Below are 24,836 nucleotides of genomic sequence, written 5' to 3' on the forward strand. Positions count from 1 at the left end.
AGAAAACATACAAATAATCTGTTTATAAAATCGAAATTGTTGAAGTTAGAAGATTTAGTGACCTTACAGACATTATTAATCATGTTCAAGGCAAAAAATAATAATAAAGTACCTCTTAAGTTACAAAGTTTATTTGTATTGTGTTCAGGAACAGTAGAAGGATTATTATTATTGTAAGCATCAGTTTGGCAAATGTGTCCAACAGTTATAGGCATAAGAATATGGAGCTCTCTCCATGATAATCTCAAGAGTTGTACAAATATGCACCTTTTTAAAATGTGTTTTATGCTTAAAACAATAATTCAATATGAAGAACACGAAAGTAATTTGGGCTAATTGTGGAAGGAACAATTCTTCTTTGCCATCTTGTGGTTTTGTGTACTGTTGATTTTACTCTTTTGTTGTTTTGTTTTGCATTGTTAAGTGTAGATAAATGTTAGAGTGCTCTTTGGGTTGTAGGTGCCCACTATTTGGTATTCAGATAGGGGGCAGGTGTCAATAAGAATTTATTCTTCCTCCTGCTCCTTTTCATTCATGGGTGCAGTGCTATATTAATGGGAATGATGTTTGCGTGTCGGAAACGAAATTCTGTTGAACCATGTGTGAAACAAATAAACACAAACCTGATGTGTACTTATACGTTTCCCAGGGCAGTGCCTACTGTGTCACCAGTGAGAGCACCTTTACCATTTAGATGGTTATTTATTATTTAATTAAATAAATAAATAAAGATGAAAAAACTCGCCCTACTATACTTCCTTTAATTAAGGAACTGCTGTTTTTTTTCCACTTTCACCTGTGCTTTATTATGCAGCCCCAGAGTTTACCACATGCTCCTTTTAATAATGACATACAGTTTCTTGGATAGTCTGAGGACTGTTGGGTGGCTGTAGTAGACACACACTGCTTTCTTCTTAGTTCAGTAATATAGGTATTGTAGGATATAGCTTGCTAGCACCCTCCAATCAATAAATGTGTCCTATACATTAATAATTAACGCAATATACAGTGTTCCTTCCCCACTTCTGAAAAGAACGAGCAGCATGAGAGCGTTTCCTGGCTCTATAAAATAGAGCACTTTCGTTTGTTTCACTCAAAAGTTTGAGGTTCAGTTTATTAGTAGAGTCATGATATATGCAAATGTACTAGCATGAAGACAATAATGAAATTTTTGGTAAATGTGTTTAATTGCTAGACCCCAGGCTGACGTTTCTTAACCTCATTAAAAGATCCCACAGCCTAGGAGACAGATAGTTAAGGAATGCTGTGTGCTGAGGAGATAACACATATTAATTCATTACAACCTTTTTTTTTTCTTAACATGCAGATAAATAATGCAAAAATACTCTGAGTTTATGGAAGAACGAGTGTGCCTGATAATCTCCACTAGATGGGGCCATTGGCCTATCCAATTGTTACTGTGGCGCATGGACGGACACACAGCCATTGATGTTGGACTTCCTGTCCACTTACCAGTGTGTTTATTTAGCAAAGAAGGCTGATGAATGCATTAACCAAGCCCAATGATTATTTTGCATTTCGGTTTAAAAGAAATGGGAAACAGAGAAGTTTTGCTTTGACACATTTATTTTAATAATTTACAATCAATTTCAAACAAAAGATGAGAACAAAGACGGACACGGCATTGATTATTTGGAGTGTAATGCTTATAAAGGCACTAAAGGTAAAGGTACTCAATTAAACTGAACATATGCAAACTATTTTTATTCTATTGTTACTCTCACAAGAATTGCTTTTGTGTAAAAGGCAGTGCAGTTGTTTGGCTTTTTATGTACTTTATGGAACAAAACAAACAATCAAACAAAAAGTGTGCTGCATAATTATGATTCCAGTCTGTTAAAAAGCAAACAAGACATTTGAAACTACCACTGCTACATGTTCTAATTTATTAGACATCTGTACTAAAATCCTCCCACACCATTTTTCCCAAAAGTGGAAGCACGAGTCACAGGATATTAAAAAGCTGTACTATAGACTATTATTATACAAGTGCAGATGGTCTGGCTTTGGCTGCATTAATTCATCTTAGGCATTCAAAACAACAGGGGACATTTTTGAAAAGCCTGTAGTATTCGTCTTGAATCTGAAAAGACACACACACAGAGAGAGAAATATGCTTTAGATATAATACAATGTATGTTTAATCCATACAGTGGTGAGCTGTGCCAGTGTTGTTAACATATTTACAGGGTTTTCATACATTTATAAACCTTCACTTGGATATTTTGTACTTTTAACTCTAATTTATATATTTCACAAGTATACTAGTTTGTGACCTGTCAAAACACTAACAGGAAAAGTTTCAGTCAGTTCATTAAATATTTGATAGGGAAAGATTTATGCCTCAATTTGACCACCTAGGGAGAGAGAAAACATGGCAAACCCAAACAAACTGAGCATGTTCGGTTGCTTAAATCCTAACAAAAAAATGCACATTTGCTCACACACAGGTTTCTTTTTTCATATAGCCTTAATATCTTCACCTTAATATTCTCAATTGACTATATAAAAGGTGTTTTGTTGGGGTCTATTTGTTCTATTTGATTCAAAAAAGGAAAAAGCAAAAACAAAAAAACCCAAAAAGCTGATGTTACCTTTCTGGACAGCACACAGAGGAAGATGAAAATGAACATCCCTTGGAAGGCGTTGGTGATGGTGAACAAATAGGCAGTGAGGGTTGTCTCATTGAGAATGTGCAAGACTCCAAACGTCCAGGTGGCACCGAGCACAAACAGCAGAGCCAAGGCACCACGGGCACAGGACCTGAGATGGAGATAGCACCGATTTAAACACCCTGCACATGGCTAAGCTCCTTTCTCAATCAACAAAGAACTCAGCTGTAATTTAATTCTGCAAAGGCACCACATGATACCCTAATAATCCACCAGATAAGGAACCTACAACTTGACTTTCTTTTTTTTCCCTTCTTTTTTCCAACTTACTCAACGGGAGTAAAGATAATCCTACCTGATGTTTTCATAGTGGCTGATTTCAGGCTTTTTCACAGCAGTATGCCGGTATACCTTATAGATGATTACTCCAAAAGCCAAGAGATTAACCTTTAGTGGAAAAACAACAATCAAATGAATATCTATTATTAAAAAAATTACTTTACTTGCTTATTTGAACACATTCGTGAGTCATGATGTATGATTTTACCAGGATGATCAAACATGCAGGTCCAATGAAGCTCCATATGAAGTGGTTTTCTGTGCTGAGCCAACACCTATGATGGAATAATATTTAATAACATTTTAATACGTTTGAATCACATTTTAGCAAATTATGATTTCCACCTTAGTGTAAAATTCCCTGATGTTAATTATAATAATACTGTACATAAGCTTTCTTATCTTAGGATAAAACCCCTAAAACCCCCTAAAAAAAGCAATCAACACGTCTTTTGCATAACTTATCTTGTCTTTTGTAATAGTATTTTACACTAATAAACAACAGGGCTACTATTTTAGGTTTTTTTATCAAGCTCTCTGTGGTACCCAAAACATTTCAGAATTTATTTTCTGCCCCACGGCACAACCATCTTCAACTTCCTTCATGTCCCTCCAGGCGAAATTTAATCTATGTCCCCTTGTACTTATAATTAATGTAACTTGTTTATCTTGCTTCCTGAATGAGTTTGAAAAATGAAGAAGTCATTTTACAACCCTTTGTCTATCCACACATACATATATATAAAAAAGCTGCAAATATCGTCAGCTTACACTTTATCTGTGCCATAATACTTGGAGCCTAGTGTTGCAGAAATGGCCACCACTACCGCAGGGCTTCCATAGCCGAAAATATAAAAGTTACGGTGCAGAAAGCCTTTGTTGTAGATGACGCCAACCACTATTAAGTACAGATGGATGCCCTCGATGCACATCCAGGCAAAGGCCGCAAGGAAGAAGTAGTGCAGCAGCCCTGCAATCACAGAGCAGAAAAGCTGCCAAGAAACAGACGGGAGAGAGAAAGACAGAGAGATTTTACAATTTTATTTTAAATAAAACTGTGTTAAAAAGTGTTACAGTATTCATATACTCTAAGTGTATCTTTATTCAATGTGTATGTTGAGATGTACTGTTACTTTCTATTTTCATTTTCATAAAGTAAATTATCTGCAAGTCAAATAAGAACAGATTTACACCAGATTTAAAGCTGAATGTCACAGGTTAGGCAAACGGACGATGTTTCGCGTTTCACTAAGTCAAGGGCATCCTCACCTTATGCGTGTACATGTTGATTCCCACCAGGAAGATGAATTCGGCCATGAAGAGGCTACAGCACAGGTTCTTGTGGATGGTGGTTCTGGTGCTCTGAATTTCACTGAAGAACCAGAAGGTGAAGATGCACATGAACAAACAGATGAGCGAGATGATCATTCCCAGCTGGGTGATCCGGGTCAGGATGGTATAGTGGGCCACCAGCTGAGAAGCGAATGGAAAGGGAGGCGTTTCATTCACAGTTTCATGGAGCGCCGAGTTGTTGTCTTTTCTGCTTGGAATCATTTGGCATAACATATAGGCACAGGCTGGAGTTACAGCAGCATGTTGTGCTTGGAGACGTTCTGGGGCGATACTGGTCCAAATATTATAGGCAAGTGGTTTGTTGTCAGTTTAAAAAAAAGTAATTTCCTCGTTGTTGGTGTGAAATTCACCAAACAATTTAAATTGGAATTGAAACCAACAATAAAGTGAGAGAAGGTTTCAAAAAGTAGTGGGTGGATATCTCTTATAGATGCCAAACATGTGCACTGAGTCACCTTGCCTCTAGGACCTGTTCAGACTTCCTCTGCATTTGGCTTTAGTTGATTTTTTATCTTTCTACTGTAAACAAAGCAGCGCTTTCAAAATATTTAGTAGAAATATCCATCATCTTCACAGATAAATCCACATATTTAAATTTCTCAGTTAACAGGCGACTAATTGTCCACCAAGCAAATAATATATGACTTAAAAACAAGACAACATAGTGTTTATTTTGCATGAAATGAAATTTCTCCCTCAGTAACCGTGGAAACATTGGTGAAAAAAAGCTGTTAAAAAACTCCTTGATCTTGCTCCATATTTCACTGTTGTAATTTAGTGTATGCTCACTCACGTTGGCTCGCCCAGAGGACATGAGGATAGCAAAGTGTGTGAGGTGATTGCAGGAGCAAGTGGTCGCATTGCTGTTGACGTGGACTGTCTTGCAGCCGTGAGTGGCCCACCGGCCCTGCAGGCTATCCGCCTCGTACTCCCAGAAGGCGCACTTCGTCACATCAGCTTTAGTGTCTATGGGCTTCAAGGGATGGAGAGGAACAAAGACTGTTAACTGTGGAGTTATTATTAGTTTTTGCAGCTCGCTGCTTTGGGATAACAAATCAATAGGGGCTTAAACTGATCCCAGAGCTGGTCTCATCAAAACCGCTATGAGAAATCATCACAGCCCATCGAAGGTCTGTTGTTCTGTTATTGATTCTAACACTATTTATGAGCTTTGCTTTTTCCAAGTTTTCACGTTAATATTGCCATTGACATGCAAGTGCACGTAAAATAAATGTAATGGGAAGATCATTAATCACTGGCACATGAGCTTTTTTGCTGGGCTCACTGGGCCTATTCTAAATGATTATGTATCAAATATATATATTTTACAATGATATAATATATTGATATAATGATTTTACTTTTTTATATGTTTTAATGATCCTAAAAGAAAATACCAGTACAATATGTTTGTATATCAACGTTTTAAATTTTGTATTTTATACTCTCAAAGTCCTTACTTAAAAACTTAAAAGGTGCAGGCAAGAAAAAAGCATCCCGTGCATCACAGGAGAAAAAAAATCTGCTTCAGTAGTAAAAAGTATCTGCACAAAAAAGGGGCCCAAATTATTGATTGTTGCTCTTCAAAGAAGGCAGTTCACAGAGAATTTTCACAGCTCAAAAATAAATCAACTCATCCTTTGTTAGCCTTAATACTCAAGGGAGCAACAAAAATAATGATTTTACTTTTTCATACATTTTAATTATCCTAAAAGAAAACACCAGTACATTAATTTTTAGGGCTGTTTATCTCATTACCCACGTTTTTCCATAATCTTGTCACGTTTCCTCAGCTATTCCCTTTAAATGAAAGGTCATTGCCGAAATACACGGTGCGAAATCTTAAAATTTCATAAAAACTTTACACAAAGCGCTAACTGTTCCTCCCATGTGAGTTTGTTCAAATTTGACTTTAATGGAAACTCTGGCAGTTATCAGGTTACTGCCAGACCCAATCTGGGACTGAGGAAGCTATTTCTCACAACAAAAGCACAATGCCCCAGTCTGACAAGGATATATATGATGAGATACTGACGAGAGAACTGAACAAGATCCTATTAGCTAATGTTGATAAATGACTCGTTTGCAGAATAGAAAGTTTAGCTGTAAGTTTAAAGTGGCACAAAAGTGAGCAGCAATGTTTATTTTTAACGCCGTATTTAGCTTTTTTGTCACACAACGCTTCGAAATGAAAAACCTTGAGTAACATAAACTATTTTGAATCGCTGCTCTTAATTTACCCTGATCAAATTGAGCAAAAGGATTAGACTGAATTTATATAGAGAATAAAAATGAATGAAAATCTCTAGTAATCGCATCCCTTAAGAAAAGCTGCAGTCATGTGTACAGGAGCAGCGACTTTCTGAAACAGTATATGTTTTGACATTACATTCTACAAATGCAGAAGTAAAAAAGCAAACAATGTAGCCTGCCTCAGCACTCTGTGCAGTCTGTACCTCACTGTGTCTCAGAGTGAAGGTGACATGGTCAAGTTGGTAAACGTCAGCAGGTTTGACGGCTGCTGCAATGACTTGGGAGTTGACAGTGATTTCCCCCGTCCCTGCATACCGCGAGTAGTCAGTGACACCTGGGTCGCTGCTCGGCTTCAGGATGTCACTGATGCTGTCATATCGCACAAACACCACTGACACGCTTCCTGAGGAAAAAAAAATATATTAATACAAACTTTTCTTTTTGGCACAGATTGCATCTGATTTTCCTTTTAGGCTTTAAGCTACTTTACCATTTCGGTCTTCTTCTGGTCTCACTTTCAGTGTTAGATTTATATGATCTCCTCCCATGGAAGCAGACAGTTTGGCTTTTGTGTGATGAGCCTCGAAGGTGAAGAGTTTCACTTCTGCGGTTGAGGATAAAAAAAAAAAAAAAGAGGTCAGGGATAACCCTCTCCATTTCAAAGCCTCGCCAAACTGGAGAGCTGAGCCCAGTGATAGTTACTGAGTCTTATAAGGCACACTGTAACTATCACTGCTGTTCAAACACCAATCAAAATAAACCAAATCATAACACACTGTAAGGAAAGCTATTTGGGACACAGAAAAGAAGAAACTAAAAGCTAAAGTGGATTAAAATGTTATTTGGCTCTAAAAAGAGATTACGACTTGGAAGAAGATCTCTCTGCTGAAACAGAAAAAAGGAGACAGATCCAAAGCAACAACAAGCACACAAAAGGAGGACAGATATTAAATAAATAAATAAAAAAGAACCCATACCCCCCCAAAAATATTCAACATTGCACGAAGGTGAAGTTGTGTTTCACTTTCTCAAAAATAAAACAGTGAAATGAAGCCATGAGGTTCAAAATTATAAATGAATAGTATTTAAATAATTTAATGACCGACTGAAAATTCAAATAAAACAATAATAACGTGCAACACCTACTATTATACTACCATATCTAATTAATATTGTATTAAAATTCATACTATTTTTTTCATAACTGCCTTTTGTGTATTTTGATACCTTCAGTAATTTTTTTCTGTATTTTTGAACCGCTCATTGAATTTTCGGGTGAATTAATTCATGGCATTCATTTATGTTTACAGATGATTTTTTTTAAACAGTGAAAACGAGCAAACGTAGGAGTGCCCTGTCTGGTTTTAAAGCAAATAAAGGAATTAAATGCATCACAGTGACAATTAACTGAAAGCCTCACCCATTTCTGTAGCTTTGATTTCAAGCTCTGTTGGAGTTTTGTAATTGCTGGCCAAAGACAGAGCGCTTTCTTCAACGACATGCAGCAGCTTGGTGATGGTATGCTCACGACGTTCTTCTTTCATTCTGGTCCAAGCCACCAGTTCATCCTTCTCCACCAGGTTGTTTACTGCATTTACTAATTTCTGTTTGAAAAGATTTGCTTCGAGTATAACATGTGCACAATAATATAGCATGTAATGTATGTTATGTCTGCACTGCAATATGCTTCCAATTAGGTATGATTAGAATGGGATGTTTACATCAGTTTGGTTGTTTTTGGCCTTTCATTAAATACAAGCAGCAGCTACACTGTGTTTAAAAAATTATTGGTTAATGGGTAATTTTGCTGTCAGCTTTGGGACAACAACAAAATAATAAGTGCTAATAATAAAAATGACAGCAGAAAGTAATAGTATCTCCAAGGCGTAACTGTTAAGAAGGCAATGGGCTGCAACCAGTGCCACTTTTTCTTAAACCAGTTCAAAGCATAGCTGCACTTCAGGCAGACTTCCAACTGCTGACTGAGAAACAAGAATGGTAAACAAAGATTACTGAGAGAGTTGAGTTGATGGCAGATGGTTTGACAGCGTAATCCTTCTCCGCGGCACCCAGTGTTGATGCGGATCTACTCAAGGCCTCAACATATGCAATCACTTCCACTGAAGTAAGTTCACCAGACGTCTGCTTGGCAATTTCTTTCAGTAGACTTTGGGGCTCCGTGAGGTTGCTCATCTGGTGGCAGAGAAATGTTTAGATTGATAGATGTCCTTGTTATGTTTTTTTGGATCACAGCTGTGAAACGACCAAACTTTACATGAAAACGTGACGTATCCTATTCATCCTATTCACACGTGTGCACATATATAATCACGTGAAGACTCTCTACAAAAGGGGGCAATTGTGTCAAGCGCTTTTACTACTTGAAAAGATTTTTTCACGTACTCCTCTTAACTTCAAACTAATCACAGCTGCATGCAGTAAATCCCCAAATATGACCTTCAGAATTTTTCTTTTTTTTTTGTTGCTTTTCTTTATAAACATCAGTTCATGAACGACGGATTACACTCAGCTTAATTATCACGCTAGTGAGCCAGTTTTACATAAATCATCACCTAACCACACGCTAATTAAATCTCTCCCATTCTCCTGTAACAAGGAACACAAAATGTGCTACATGACATCCATTAACTGGTCCTGCTATAACTTTACTCTCCTGTAGGGGGCAGGACTGCAGGTCCAAACTGAAACTGCTGATTGAAACTGCAGGTTGCGTTTGGATCATAGCGGCTGGTGTTGCATATCCTTGTTATCAAACAATCTCGAGTCCTTTCAGCCGTTTTCCTATTCCACCCTCTGTTTGTCTTCCTTCTCGCCAACAGAGGGCAGCATCATCTTATCCTTTCTTTTTTACCCCGTTTGGTTAAAATTGTGAGAAAGGAGTACTCACAGATTCCAATGTTCTGTTGACAACCTGCATCATGCAGCCGGTGTTGTCATGGCAGTATTTCTGGGGATGCTCTGGAAAACAAACAGTTTGCAAAAGCGCATCTTTAATTCACTACCATGACTTCGCCAGTCTGCCTTTCATTTAGAAAAAACAGCAGCTCTCTTTATCATCAACTTTACTTAAAACATCAAACAATTCAGGATTGCACTGTTCACTCGATGTATTGCATCGAGTGAACAGTGCACACACACACACACACACAATAATGGCTGTGTCTGGGTTGTGTGTAGATGTGTGAAAGCAAGTTAAAAAAAAGAGATGTATGTCCTTGAATGTAAGGATCAGTGTGTGTGTGTGTGTGTGTGTGTGTTCTTCCATCCTCATACCGACCTTTACATCTAACTTTGCTCTCTGGATGAAAGTGCTTAGGGCCTGAAGTCAGGATGTAATCACGCTGACAGGTGCAATAGAAAGATCCATTTGTATTATGGCAGTCTGAGTTTGGTCCACAGACCTGTTCTGACTCGCACTCATCAATATCTGAAAGATGCAAATGAAGAGTTCAGCTTCAATTAAAGCAAAGCAGTTTGATGTTCCCTTAAGTTGGCTGCTCGCTGACAGAGTTAATGCAGTTACAGATGTTTGTCTAGGCAGCATTCCTACCTCAAAATAAGAATTGGTTGTTTTTTTTAAATACAAATATGTGACCTGCAGTTCTTGCACGCATGTTACTCATTGATAATTCATTCTCACGACCTCGTTAAACTTTATAACTCTTTATGATACTGATCAAAACAAAGTTTGGTATATTTAAATCCTGAACAGGTCAACCAGACATTACCGATGCAGTCAGTGCCATCGTTGGGCAGGAACTCGTCCCGTCCTGTCGATTTGTATCCAGAGACACAGTTACAGTAGTAGCTGCCCATTGTGTTGGTACACTGGCCCCTGTCCCCACAGATATTAGTCACGTTCTGGCACTCGTCATCATCTGTGGTGAGGAAATGGAAATACAAAAGCTAAAATGAGCTCAAAATCTTTCATTCTCAATAAGCAAAGTAGATTCAGCTTGTTACTCTGTTACTCATGGAGTGGGTAAACCAGCTGGTTAACAGATGACCCAGAACAAAGATGAAAGGAGTTTGATGTAGTCTGCATTTTTGCTTTGCATTAAAATTCATGTTTTTTTTTGTTTGTTTTTTTACAAATTAAAAGTTACAGCATTTTGAAAAAGGCTACTTTTTATTCCTTTATATTTCCATCTTGTCTCAGCAGATTCATTTCCTGCATTTCCCATAAGTCCAGGTTTGTGTTGAGGCTGAAATGCATTTTACTCTAATGAGAAATGAAAGCGCCGTCTCTTCAACAATAAATCAGTTCTTCTTTGAATGTGCAGCATTAATTTAAAAATCACTGAAATACTCAGACTCAGTTACTTTTTTGAAAATGAAATCTTAATTTAATCCTCCATGATTAACCATATGCTATGCAAAGTTTTTGACTCAAAATGTCACAAAAATAATACAAAAATTACTACAAAGACAGCATTTTTGGAAATTTCAAGAACCAACTTGAACTTATGCATTTGCCCCTAAATTTGTTGAAATTGTACTGGATGGAAAAAAAAGCAACCTATTTTTTCATATCAATTTATATATTAAACCATAAAACTCAACATAACATCTTCCCAGATCCTTTTTAGTATCATTGTTGTTGAGTTACTTTGAGCGCATTTTAACACAAGTACACTCTGAAGTTTGATCCATGATTGCTGTTTCAGGAATGCCCAAATGTGATCGTGATCCTGAAGGCTGTGGTGTGGATGTGGAGCTGATGAAGCTCAGAGATGTTAGTCTTCTTTTGATTAAAGCCTTGGCTGGGTGTAACTTGCACGCAGTTTAAATAGTTCACATTTGTGATTGATTTGCAGTTGTTTGCCTGTGTTTGATTTCATGGAAGTCAAATTACCTAAAATATTTTGCTTTCCAGGCTAACCGAGCACTGCTGAAGATGCTGCTTCATTATAGAAAATGCTGTTCCAGCTTTTTTTTTTACTTCCAAACACACCTTCCGCCCCTTGTTGACAAGGACCTGCTAAGACTTTCCACTGTTGTTTTTACTTGTCGAGGTATGATGGACACTCTGCTCTTCCTCTCCTCTGTACCTTTGGCACACAATCTGTCCGGTAAGGGAAATCCTCTGCTTCAGCGAGAAAGGTGACCATAGTCAGAGAGGAAATACTCCCATAGCACATGTGATCCTTTATCTGTCATCCTCACACAGACTTTTCACCCACATACTTCATGATTCACTTTAATGTCCTGTTTTTATGGATCCATTTTACCCTCCTATCATCACTTACTTGCTTAAAAATTAAAGATGACCCTTTTCTTCCTGTTTGTGTGAAATCTACAACTGTTGTTTGTTTCATGTGAATTTTCCAAACAGTTTTGGTAAAAATGCAGATTTAATAAAGCATGAGCTGACACCGTCTGAAATGCTCTGGCTTCAGTGTAACCTTAACAAAACAAAAAAAAACCCCTCTAACATTTTCATTTACTTTTGGCCCTTGGACTATGTAAGCGGTGATTGTGGTCAGATTTGGCCAGGAAACCAAAGGGGTTCCAGGAATTCTAAACAGCCCAGAAACATAACAGGACTAACAATGCCGACTGTAGGCGATGCAGGCCATTAAAATCCTTCTAATAAAGCTGTATCTGGACACATGTTCCACTTCACACTGTTCCCTTGGTGAATAACTCTGTGGCAACTTTTTAGGCAAGTAAACTCTAAAAAACCTCCCCCCCTAACTTTAGCTGTTTTAAGCCAGCACAGCGAGTCGATCATACACAAACAGGAAACACGAGAAAACTAACTTCAAATGACTTACACAGACCTTAAGTTTTTTTCAGCCATTCCTTTTGCCTGTGTTTTCTAAACTGGCCAGAGTTAAGCTGAATTACAATAATAAATCTTGTTTGCTTGCACACGAGCATCCTTAGGTCGCTAATTTGCTTCATGTCTGTGGACTATTTTGAGATAATCAGAGATAAATGGTTCCAGAAGAGAAAAGCTGCACAAGTCACAGTGATTTATACTGATAATATGACCATAGCAGTGCCTTGTTCCTCATTAAGTTTTGACAAAAACGTTTTTGCCATCGAGAGCCATCATAAGAAGCTTTAACCCACCCAGAGTTATATTTTTAACGCCTCACATCTATGCTCTGCTCCGTCAAGTGTAATGTTCTAAAAATGTTCAATTAGCCCGCTTGTTTCAAAACGTAGGCCTAATACTGTTGTTTACGACGCGCAGTCACAGCAACAAAGGCTTCCTAAAATAGTCGAGGCTTCCACAGTCTCGCTGCGTGTGCTCTTTAATATAAAGGTTGATTTGTGTATGCGTGCGTGTAGTCACCATTGCAAAATGTCGTTCCGTCTCCGGTGTATCCGTGATTACAGTAGCAGGCCTTGTTTGATCCATTCAAGGTCTTACATGTTGCAAGTGTGTGACAAGAAACACAAATGTCAGAGGGGACGCATGGGCCCATCAGACTCGAGAGCCACGCTGCGTAGACACAAGAGACACACTGTGTATGTTTTAATTACACCACAACATTATTATTCCAAACCTTCCTGAAGACGTGTGATTATATAAAAAACAAAACATGTTAACCTCCAAATTCCTAAAAGTTGCAGAGTCAGTCATGTAATCCGTCAAACTTCAACTTATACCGAAAAGCAACACGTACCTGTCAAAAACCGGTTAAACCCCCCCAAAAGAAATAAAGTTGAAGAGAAAATTTATGTTAAACAAAACCACCTTTCCAAACTAATAATACTTGATAATGCGGACCCCTCTGAGGGACATACATTTAAAACAGTCTCCCAGTAAGACATCTGGTACCCGTCGAGTATAAATTAGCTCACGTACCTGTCAAAAGTACAAGTTTCATTGGTGACTTGAGCAAAGAATCCATACTTGCGCTGTGTCTGGATTTTACTTGATCGTAGACTGCAGTGGGCTGTCTGGTGACGTCGTTCATTTCCTTGCATCAGTTTTCCTGTTTCCTTAAACCTGGCCCTTCCTGTCCTGCTCTTTAATCTGCTTTGAAAAACACGCAGCTTGGTCGAGTCATCAGCCACACAGACACGTTTGCCTCCATTTTTCACTAAATATAAAAGGACTTTTAGTTGCATTGAGTCGCTTTTTCGTAGCGTTGCTGACACTTTGTCTTAGGTTGTCATTTTGGAGGCCTGCGTGCCATTGTTCTCACTTGACCACATACAGTAGGTTATGTAAACACAGGCCTAAACAACACCAGCTAACTTCATTGAAGGACGACCCCCTCCCTTCCGCAGGCGCTAGCACACAAATTCACACACGGACATTCCAGAGCTGTGTCTTCCACGTATCATCTTACACATGCTATCCTTTCCAAGACACACGTTACTGAACTTGAGATGCAGACTCTTTGGTGGTGTGTTTAATGCATCAGGGTTCCTGCTCTTGAGAAAACACAGTGAAAGGAAATGTTGATTGGCCAGTGTTGACTGGTTCTTATCAGTGGTCCCACTGCAATTTCTATTAACAGTCTTTCTTTTTGGACTTTCACTTAAAAAGGCCCGATTTTCCACGTTTCCTCTAAAACAGCGCAGATACCATTTTCCATTTATAAAGTTGGCTATTGTTCACGTTGGATTTCTATGAGCACTGCCAGACTAATTGTCATATTGTGTAAAATGGTAACATAAACAGGTCATTGAATGAAGCTACATTTCGAGTTTGTCTTTGGAGAGAAGTGATTAAGCAACACATTGTATCGCAGGTTCTTTGACTGTCATGGACCAGTGACCCCTTTCTTGCGTGAGGGAAATGAGCGGGGCTGAAGGTTATTTGGTGCGTGTGGGCCACTGACCTACACAAAATGTCTTCACTTGGAGTTGCTCATTTCAAATGCAGATATTTTCAGTGGCGCCTTTTCACCTCACCCATGAACATCAGCCCTCAGAATTGCTGTTTTAAGGTGGAATTGAACTAGCAGTGCTGCTCCAGAACAGGTGAATTAAAATGTGATGCAGTGACAATGGTTCCAAAAAGAAAAGTGGCCATTCAGGTGTCTGAGGTCTTTTCAAAATACCCTCTACTTTTTCAGCACACAAACTCATTCAGTGATGAATAGTTTCACTTGGAAGATAAGTTCTTTGTTGACTGTATTGCAGTCTGTGGAGGCGGTTTGAATTGCTTAGGCAAGGCGTTTAGCAGCTGCTTTGAATGACACCATTAGAATCGCTCTGCATTACTGTCCTGGGAAAGGGCTTGGTGAAAACCACATCTGAATGTCTCACTCTGACACTCTCCTAACGGTAAGGAAGGAAGTGATGTTGCCTCGAACAAACCTGGACTGATTGCACCCTTCCTCCTCCGCTTTTTTGTCTCAGGAAATCTCTCATTTAGTAAGAAACTCAGTAAGCCCACAGGAGCTTGGTTGCTCCACAATGACATTGTAAAAAAGACATCTAAGAGAAAAGAGCTCTTCAAATGTGTCAAGGCAGTCTTGTGTAAATGTTTCCTCCTTTCCTTTCCTCTCTCATGGATATGGAAATTTTGACTCTACGGTTGCGGTATTTTGCACGGCTTTCTGTGTGTGTGCAAGTGTGAGCAAATGAAGAGTGTTGTTTGTGCCATTGGGGATACTGAGATTTGCAATACGAAGAAGGGTGAAGAATCTATTTTGATACTTCTCATAGATATCTGTTCTGATGCTGGCCGTATGTTCAGCCATGATGGGAGGACTGAATGCTGGGGCACAGATGGCAGCAACTGTCTCATAAACTTGGAGCTCTTGAATATTTCAGGACACGGCGTTGGAGAGACAAAGTACGCCCTCTGTTTGGTTTCAGAGCTACCAGCTGCTGTGTGTGGAGAACCCTCCAGAACGTACACTGAAGGCACATATGGGTGGCACTACTTAATAAAAAGAGCCTAGAAAAATATGACCATGATAAGAATTTAAAAAATAACCTGTTGCTATTTTGACGACTGTCACCAATGCCTCGAGTTACCAGCTGCAGCACAATTATTTGATGCACTGAGATTGAGTTTGGGCTCATCAAGCACTAAAGTAAGTTTTCTTCTGGTTCAAATTTTCTATTTATTTTGGGCAGCTTTTGGTCAGGGGTAGATAAGAGGATCAAGAATATCCTCTTAAGTGGACCAATCGCCACAATTTCAGAAACTATTTGGTTGACCAGAAAAAAAGAAACCTTAAAAGCATTTATTTTAGTCTGCTTAGATGTTTCAATCAATCCTTGTGCAGACTAGAAACTCTCTCTTACAAACTCATTAAATCTTAATTCATGTAGCAGGATTATACACACCATGGAATAGGGATGGGTATCGAAAACCGGTTCTTGTTGAATTGCTACAGAATAATTTATGTTATACTTTGTTATTGCTACAGAAGAATATTTATTTTATTATTTTACAGTTACAATTTATTTTCCTGGGGACCCTGTGACACCCCATTGAAGAGCCGTAGGCTGTGGATCTCTTAAGATCTCACTGTTGGGTTTGTAAGGCCATGTTACTCCTAAATTTCTATCTTGTTCAAAGAGAAGATATAAAACAACGTTCTAAGCTAATCGACCTTAGTGTTCTCCTTTTTTAAAAAGAATCGATAAGAGAATCGATAAAGAATCGAATCGTTAAACAGAATCGAAAATGGAATCGGAATCGTGAAAATCTTATCAATACCCATCCCTACCATGGAACAAACTATGTCTATTCATCATGATTGTTTAGTCAGGATATATTTTGCTGTATTTGATGAACCTGTACAGCAATGCTTACATTCAGGGCTGACGCTGAGGTTTCTTTTCATTGGGCACAAGCGTTGCTGAGACCAGTGTGGGAGTGGATGTGTCCAGACTGGTGTCATTTCCATGTAAACAATGCAGTTTTGTCACTATGTCACTAGCATGTCGATTATGCACAAGGTGCTGTCTGGTGTTGGAGTTAGATGCATCAGGAAATGGTTTTGGTGAGACGAGGCTTTAACTGAATCATATTCTTTTGATAGTCAGTGAACTGTAAATCTAAAAAAATGTTTTGAGGTGGTAAAACTAATTTAAGGAGGGAATGGTTAGCACAATACGGGAGATGATGAACAGCCAATGGTAAGTGTTAGTTTAAATGTGAGTCTTAAGGCCGTTACACATCAAGCGCATTGCAAAAAAAGCAAACCCGAAAATTTTTTTGGATCCGAACTTGTTGTGGTTTTGTGGAAAATTCTTCCTCAAAAAACAGACCGTGAAAAAAATAAAAAATGGTATCAAGCAATGATGGTCATGATGTTTCTAAGCAGCAAAAGGAAGGAACACATTCTGGGTTCATCCAACTCTCAAGAGAAGGCAGCAGCAGGGAGAGCTTCATAGTTTGATCCAGGAGTTGAAGCTGTATCATGGCCGCTTTCATATATTTTTCAGGTGCCAGTGGGGCAGTTTGAGCTCTTGTTGGCAGAGTTGGGAACACATCTGAGGAGGGAAATCATTTCCTCCTCAGATTGAAAACAGTATTATTTTAGTATTTCCACATCACTGTATAGTCACTACTGGTGCCTACGAGTGCACTTGTTACCAAGTGCTGTGGTCTGATTGGTCACATCTGTTTCAGATTAGAAAAATCTGAAGAATTCAAGCTTGGTTTGGAAGAACAAACGCTGCGAATTCATCCATTGAAATTACTTGATCTGTGAATGAGTGCATCAAGAATAGGTGAGTCCAAAAAGAGTTTTATTTGCATGGTGTGTGAAGTCTTTAAAGCTTATATTGTTCAGTCCGAAACTAGCAAGCTTCATGAAAGGAGTTTCGTAGAGAAGACGAAAAAAAGGATAACGTCAACAGTTTGCTAGCATGATAGTTAGCTAGCTGTTAGTCCTTCAAACACAGTAGCAACCATGTCTGAGTAGTGCTATATGACCATATTTATTTCACTGAAGGAGTATTTGATTTGATCTTAAATGAGAGCAAACCTCTAAAGCGTGACTCTGCTGAACTATGAACACTTGTAAGGCTGTATTCTTGCTAGCTTTGATTTCCCGATTAAGCATCTATCTGTTCCAGCCTTCAGCCCTCTTTTTTATGCAGCTTTTTGCAAAGAGAAGAAACAATATTTGAAAAGCATCAGTGCAAAAGTGTATTAACAACTCGAAAAGAGGAAAGTAGTTTTATGAAGAGAAATGATACTGGTAACTCGCCTGCTAGCAGTTATCTAAACACTTACATCGCACCCAACCGGCCACGGTTGGTGGCTACCACGTTCCTTAGCCTGGTTCTCCTGGATATTTCTTCCTATTAAAAAGGATTTTTTTTCCTTCTCACTGTCGCCACGTGATCGTGTGATTGCTGGGATTTATTTCTAATATTGTAGCGTCCCTCGCTTACAATATAAAGCATGCTGAATCAGTGAATCAGTGCTATATAGAAAAATTAGGTTAAATATTTAATTATTATTATTATGATATTTCAAGTTGTGCTGTTGTTTGTTGAATCTTAAGTCTACTGTTCAAATTTCTTTCAATGCAAAGCTAAGGAGAGTGGAGTTTCAGACAGTGTAAACCGTCGTTCGTAGCTTCATCCTACATCTTTATAATGTAAAAGACTGACTCTAGCACTTCTGACACACCTGTTTGCAATCTAGAGTAAATTGCTACTAGAGCAAGCCTTATTGACAGTCCCATCTTTAGCCATGATGTTGACATTTCCTTATGACATCATTTCCATTCAAAATGACTGTTTTCACTTCAGCTTCTTAGACATAACAATAAAAATAACACATAAAAGGAGTTGAATTCTCTCCTGCCTGTGAAGTGTACTGGCCTAAATGGAAGTTTTGATTTTGTGGTCTCAGTTCTGGGAAAAATGTTACAGAGGATATATTGTGAAATTCAGAACAATCTTGCCCTGGCAAGATAAATGAATAATGCATAGTCAGACTACATCAGTGCACACAAGAAAAAACAGACCATTAAGCATGGCTAAGCTATTTTTAGCCCCAATAATTAGCTACCATGATAGTAATAATTAGTATAATTATGAAGAGGCTGCAAATAATATCAATGACGTTCATAAATTGTGGATGGTTTATGTTCATATTTGGTTTTTATTATTCTTACAGGTATGCTTGTATGTGTAAAAATTGATGACGATAATAATAAAAAATGTGGAATTGGGGTCTCACATTGTTTTTCACCGCAGCTCGACTTGCTCTGTAAAAGCATGTGCAGGTGTGGCGTGAAGAATGTGTGAGGTCTGCACATTTTTACTGCATGTTCTTCCCTTTTTTAAAGGAAAATTCCAGAAGTGGGACAAAGTGTATGTATGGTTTTTGTGCTTGCACATGGTTTCTGCATTTATCCTTGTTGCCGTTCATCCTCACCTTCTGTCATGGTTTTATCTGTTATGTCCATACACTTTACATACAGCATTAAAGCTCTCGCACAATCTATCCAAGCTCTTTTTAATTATTATTATTATAGAGTGAATGATTTTATGATTCGGCAGGCTGAAACTTGCTTCATGAGTAAATGCGTAGTATTTAAATAAAGTTAAATTGCTGCTAATAAACAGCTTACAGAGGTCATAGTTGAACCAATAACAAACAAGAAACAAGATTCTCTCTTGTGAGGCAGGAAAACTCTGACCTTCGTTGTACTGCCGTTTCGCCTTATTACTGTTGCTCCTGCATATTTGAAGGCACACGGAAACTCCAGCACAGCTCACGGTGTTTACGTGTGCCCTTACCGCCCACGCACCGTATTGTTCTTCTGGAGCTAGATAGAGTTGAATAACAGTGCTATGGGTTAAAGCAGCTGCCTGGTCAACAGGAGTCAGGTTGACATTGGCTTCCTGTCACGTGTGGACTACAGAAAGCGAGCAGCAGGCAGCATTTCCCTCCTCTATCTGTTGGTGTCACGGAGTCAAAGGCTTGAACGTTATCAAGCTAATTTTAAACACTAAGAGATATATTTGTACAACTTTAGAACAATTTTAAATTTAAACACGGCCTTGCTAAAATTTAAAATACTACAGAAAGGTAATCCAGGAAAAAAGGACTTAAACTATACACATAAACCTAAATAAACACAGGTCTAATGTTTAGCTTTTGTCTATAACTTGAAAAGTTCCCAAGGACACTTACAGACTAATTGTGCAAATATCTGAAAGTTGAATCTTGCTGCAGTGCTGCATGGATGACATTAAAACGCTGCCTTCAAAAAGAGTCACTGAATTTCCAACCACAAACAAAAAAGCCGTGCACTGTTTACAAACGAATAGGGCAAAACTCTCAGCATAAAAGCACTGAACCTCAAGCTTAAGAGCTACAGGGTTTTTCTAGGCCACGCGCTTTCGTTTGTTTACAGGAGCACTCGGGTTCACTGAGGCAACTGTCTGAAAAGATCGTCTATCTAACATCAAAGTGGAAGTGTGTGATTTAATGGCATACTTGACACCACTTTGCATAATTGTAATCAGATTCAAGTTTGTGTGTACAACAGACGTATGAGATGAGTGCACTGAGGTCAGTAAAGTCCCTTAGTTAAGACAAGGACTGCCCTGATCTATTCTATGGCTACGTCCACACGTACCCGGGTATTTTTGAAAACGCAGATTTTTCTATGCGTTTGCACCTTTCGTCCACACGTAAACTGTGTTTTCGGTCACTGAAAACTGAGATTTCTAAAAACGCCTGCCAGGGTGGATATTTTCGAAAACTCAGTTTTTGCATTTACGTGTAGACGAGAAAAACGCAGAAAACTCAGCGTCACAGGTGTGCGCCTTTTGTGACGTCACACTGTGCGCCACGTTATTGTTTCGGTGAAATGAATTTCTACAATACTGTTACTGTTAATTGTACTCTCTGCAGTGTTTAAATGCTTACATATACACACACAGTTACTGTCCCTCCACACATACGACTCGGTTGTGCTTCTATGCCCCATCTTTGTTTACTATTTCCCGCCGAGGCTTCTAGACTTCTGATTGGCCAACATTTCTACACGGTTAGGAATATATCGCCACCTGTTGCTTTGGCATGTTCCTAGCAGCGTTTTCCTTCATTTCTGCGTTTACGTGTGGACGGGATTATTTTTTAAAACGAAAACGGAAAATCTCCGTTTTCAAAAATACCCATGTACGTGTGGACGTAGTCTATGTTCCTTTACAGTGAATATTTCGCTCCTTTTAATATGTGTATTACCTTTAATGCCGGGCAGTCAGTAGGCGTTAAATATACCTGCACAAGGGGAAACAGGGCACCGTTCTGGAGTCAGTTCGTAATTCTCATGGGAGTGGAGATCCCTGAAATAGACTAAATTCTCACCTCTTTTAACCAAGAAAAAAATAACCCACTCATCATCAGTGTACACAACCTCTTAACCGGAAGTTCACGAGGCTTAATAGTTAAATATCCCTCTTTGTCTTTCATTTATTACCTGGGGTTCTAACAAAATGTAGTACCCAATGTAATGTCCTTCTGAGCCCGCTAATAGACACTCTTTGTGAAACTTAAAGAGCCCCCTAGTGTCAATGTAAGGAACATGTTTAGCAAATTGTTTCAAGGACAAAATATTTTCATAGTTGGAAAGAATATATCCTTTTGTGTATTTTCTTTTTACTTGCTCCTCCATAAACCACTGATTTTTGCACAAATATAATTCATTATTCTTCATTCACTTAAAAAAGTGTTTGAAGACCTCGGTACTCTGACTGCATCTCTTTCTGCAGAGCTCAAAGGTAAAACATATTTGTTCAAATATACAAATTGATGTAATTCAATTCATTCATTTTTTTAAATTAAAAAAAAAAACACCTGCCAAATTTCTCGAAGTATTTAATAGCTTCTAATATGCTGTAATACAGAAATATTTAGTTATGTGCAGTTCTAATGTAACATATGCAAAGTATATTAAAATGCACAACGCGGTTTGTGTAGTGTATTTTAATATATTACTGCTCAAGTCCATTTTTGAAGTCTGTGTACAGCTGGATAAATGAAAAAGACTTTGTTCTGTGTCGATCCTGCATCTGGACCTGAATTGGAAAGAGAAGGAATTTTTCCAAAGATCGGGTGCAATTTACAAATGAATTTCCTTCATGCTCGACTGCTTCATAAAAGCATTTGTCCTGACTCAGATTGAACACAGTTGAATGATTCTATCCATATTCCCGACTTCTTTACAAGACAATGTTTTTCATTTTCTCAAACAGAGAAGTCTAAAATTTCCATGTTCTCAGGTGCAACAAGTGTTACTGATTGGCCCTTTTTTTTCTCCTGCCACCAACCTCTTGTTAGGTTAGCGACTGGAACAAAATGACACTGGAAGAGCTTGTGCTCGTTCGAGGATAAAGGGGGTCCTATTGAGGTGACAAAGCTGTGTTATACAAAATATACGATCAGCGTGGTTTTTGTTTTATGTTTCCGAACTGGATTCAAATACACGTAATTGCTGAAAAAATCAGCAAGAGAAACTGCCTACTGGTAATTCTTTGTGCTAGATTTAAACTATCTGGGGAAATCTGCATTAAATTTCACATTTTTGGAACTTTAATAAATAAGAAAAGAAAGAGCACACACACACACGACCTCACGCACCTGCCATTCGCACTTCCAAAATTACTGCATGTTATGATGTTAAAAACTGCATTGATACATCCTGGCATGATGTGTTCTAACCTTTGGTGCAATTGATTTATGCAAAGCTAAAGGTGAAGCCATTAGTTTCTGGTATGAGATCCCTCTGTGAGGCCGATTCTGAATTTATAAAATTTCAAGAAGCTCTGATAATTTAATTTGGAGTGCCCTTTTATAGGTTAGGTCACCTGCAGCGTGCCTTGCAAATTGAATAAAGAACAGTAATAGAAAACAGGATGTCAGGTGGGCTCCCTGCTTATAAAATCATTAACAACAGTATGTCTTTTCTCATAAAGGAGCCCATTTATTTTGAGGAGGGAATGTTATGAAAGTGTAGGGAGCAACTCAATTTATTTTTCATTAGGAATTAACTCAGGAGAATCACTGAGAGGGTTAATAGCTGTATGTGTACATAACCAGTATGAACTAATAGGTTTGAGGACAGCCTCTTCGAAAGTCTGTTGCACAGTTTTAAAGTATTGCTCTCATGCAGTGTGCATTTTTAGTGGGTTTGTGTAAATACATGTAGATTTAATGACGCTTAGTGAGTGCATATTAATAAATAATAATAATAATAATAAATTTATAATGCCTTAATTATTAACATGTTGCAGTTTTACTTTCACAAGTAAAACAGAAGTTGAGGTCTTTGGTAATGTGACTTATTTGCTGTTGAGAAGATTTAGTCATTGTGTTATTTTAAAAAATTAAGAAAGGAGCTACAGATGGCGAGTGCTTTGCTACAACGCCTTTACTGTCGTCCTTTATGTATCTTTCATTATTATGAAGTAAAGTATAATGTTTACAAGACTAAGTCACCTCTCAGCCACAGACATTGTTTTTGTTTTTTTGAGGAAAAATTCAAACACACAAGACTTCGCCACCCGCCTCCACCCAGAGTCAGCTGGACTCTGGGTCAGCTCCAGTGACCCTGAAGCGGATAAGAAAATGGACTTCCTTTTACAATGGAATTCCTTGAAATTTAAACATGATTCAGCTGAAAAATAAATCACAAACTGAAGCTGACATTTCACAGGTCAAAGGTAAACCTTGCTGGGACCTCATGTAAAAAACATAGACTGTATGAAAAGACAAACATGAAGCATGATTTCCAAAAAAAAGTTTAAAGGTTTCATCCTTTCTTTCATCCTTTTATTACTGTCGCCTCTAAATGTTTTCTGTTGTGTTTTGTGCGATTTTGCAGTGCTTTTCTATTTGCTGGTGTATCCTTATGATGCATTACTTTTGACCTCTCAAGGCCAAAGTTTCAAAACCACTTGGCTAGTGGTTAGTCAATGTTTGAGGACAAGACAAGTTTTCCATGCAAACTTTGGGTGACCGTGCCAAAGCAACTGCAAGCTGCAGCTGATTTCAGCTGACCCCCAGATGTTTCTGGCCTTTAGGTGTGTATGACTGAGACCATGATCAAAATTAGTGAACGACCACTAGTTCAGCTCTTGTTATATTACCTCCACAAAAGTTCCACACAGGCATTAAAATGTTAAACCACAAATGTTTAGGATGCACAAAAGGCATTTGTTTGTATTCTGATTGTCAGAGTTATTTTATAATGTTCAGTATTTTCCCTCGGAAGAAGAATTCTGCACAAAGATTGTCTCGGTCCATTTACTACAAACACTGAACTTCTTGCATGCTGTCCAGATAAAACTGATCTGAAACAAAAATACATTTTTGTCCCAGATTGCTTTTCGAGAAAGTTGCATTGATGCTACTGTGGTCATATAGAGAGACAATAGAAGCTTCCTGATTTACTGAAATGTATACATTGTATCACTAAGTGCCTCTCTCACTATAGAGCACTATAACCTTTGCTTGCTTCTTTCAGAAAAGGAATCCCTGCTAGTCAAGAAAGTAGAGCTATCACGACATCCTCACACACACCACCTTCAAGCAGGCACTGTCAAAATTATTACCCTTAAATGTTGAAGCATCTTCAAATGTAACCCATATCTAAATGATGTCCGCTCTCTGCCTCCCCCAGTGAGATGTTCCAATTTGAGAGACAAACTGGTTCATTCTGACACCTAAATCTCCTACAGGGTATTTTTGTGACGGCCACTGTGCACAATATTTCTAAGCCACGTATTTTTCACATCTATGCACTGGCAAAAAAATAGTCCTTAGAATCTGTCATTAACTGCAGTTACACACTATAAGTTAAAATGCTTAGTCTGGTTCATGTCAAACAAATAAAAAGAACTTTAAAGATTTGCATATCTGCACATCCAACTCCAGAACATACACAAACATGCATTACGCTATATTAGACATTTGTGTGATATTTTGTCGCAATTAGCCTGCACGACCTCATGCACAGGCTTATTATAAGCAGACACAAAGTGGTGAGGAACTAGAAAAACACAAAAAAGTATTTTCTTCTTCTGGAGGTGGTGACATCGTCAACCCAGCGTGCTGCGGACAGTCACTACGGTCCCCACACTTTAAACACAGTCGAGGCATAAATGAAGAGCTGAGTTTGTCATGTTTCCCCTAATTTGTCACACATGACTAATGTTTACACTCCTACTTTTATCTTTGTAATTTTAAGCGAGGCACGTGTTTCCTCGTTACTCATTTGGCAGGTTAGAAAAAAGTCCCCTTGCCCATACCCACACCACAAAAATGGCATAAATCCC

The 24,836-nt window shown here is 38.3% G+C and overlaps 1 protein-coding gene across 1 annotated transcript; it reads right to left on the reverse strand.

Annotated features, from left to right (window-relative positions):
• Window positions 1-1,562: 1,562 nt before the first annotated feature.
• Window positions 1,563-13,707, reverse strand: adgrl4 (adhesion G protein-coupled receptor L4). Its single transcript, XM_084953857.1, has 16 exons — window positions 13,420-13,707; window positions 12,904-13,053; window positions 10,328-10,477; window positions 9,877-10,026; window positions 9,487-9,557; window positions 8,592-8,771; window positions 7,999-8,182; window positions 7,069-7,182; window positions 6,782-6,981; window positions 5,119-5,298; window positions 4,242-4,445; window positions 3,744-3,964; window positions 3,181-3,247; window positions 2,989-3,080; window positions 2,616-2,784; window positions 1,563-2,104 (listed from the first exon to the last, which is right to left on the reverse strand). Exons 1-16 carry the CDS (start codon window positions 13,529-13,531, stop codon window positions 2,042-2,044), a joined length of 2,307 nt encoding a protein of 768 aa, XP_084809983.1. The 5' UTR covers window positions 13,532-13,707; the 3' UTR covers window positions 1,563-2,041.
• Between the last annotated feature and the right edge of the window lie 11,129 nt (window positions 13,708-24,836).

The sequence above is a fragment of the Perissodus microlepis genome, chromosome 15 (genome assembly GCF_051167445.1).
Source record: "Perissodus microlepis isolate ML-2025 ecotype Zambia chromosome 15, ASM5116744v1, whole genome shotgun sequence".
NCBI classification, from domain to species: Eukaryota; Metazoa; Chordata; class Actinopteri; order Cichliformes; family Cichlidae; genus Perissodus; species Perissodus microlepis.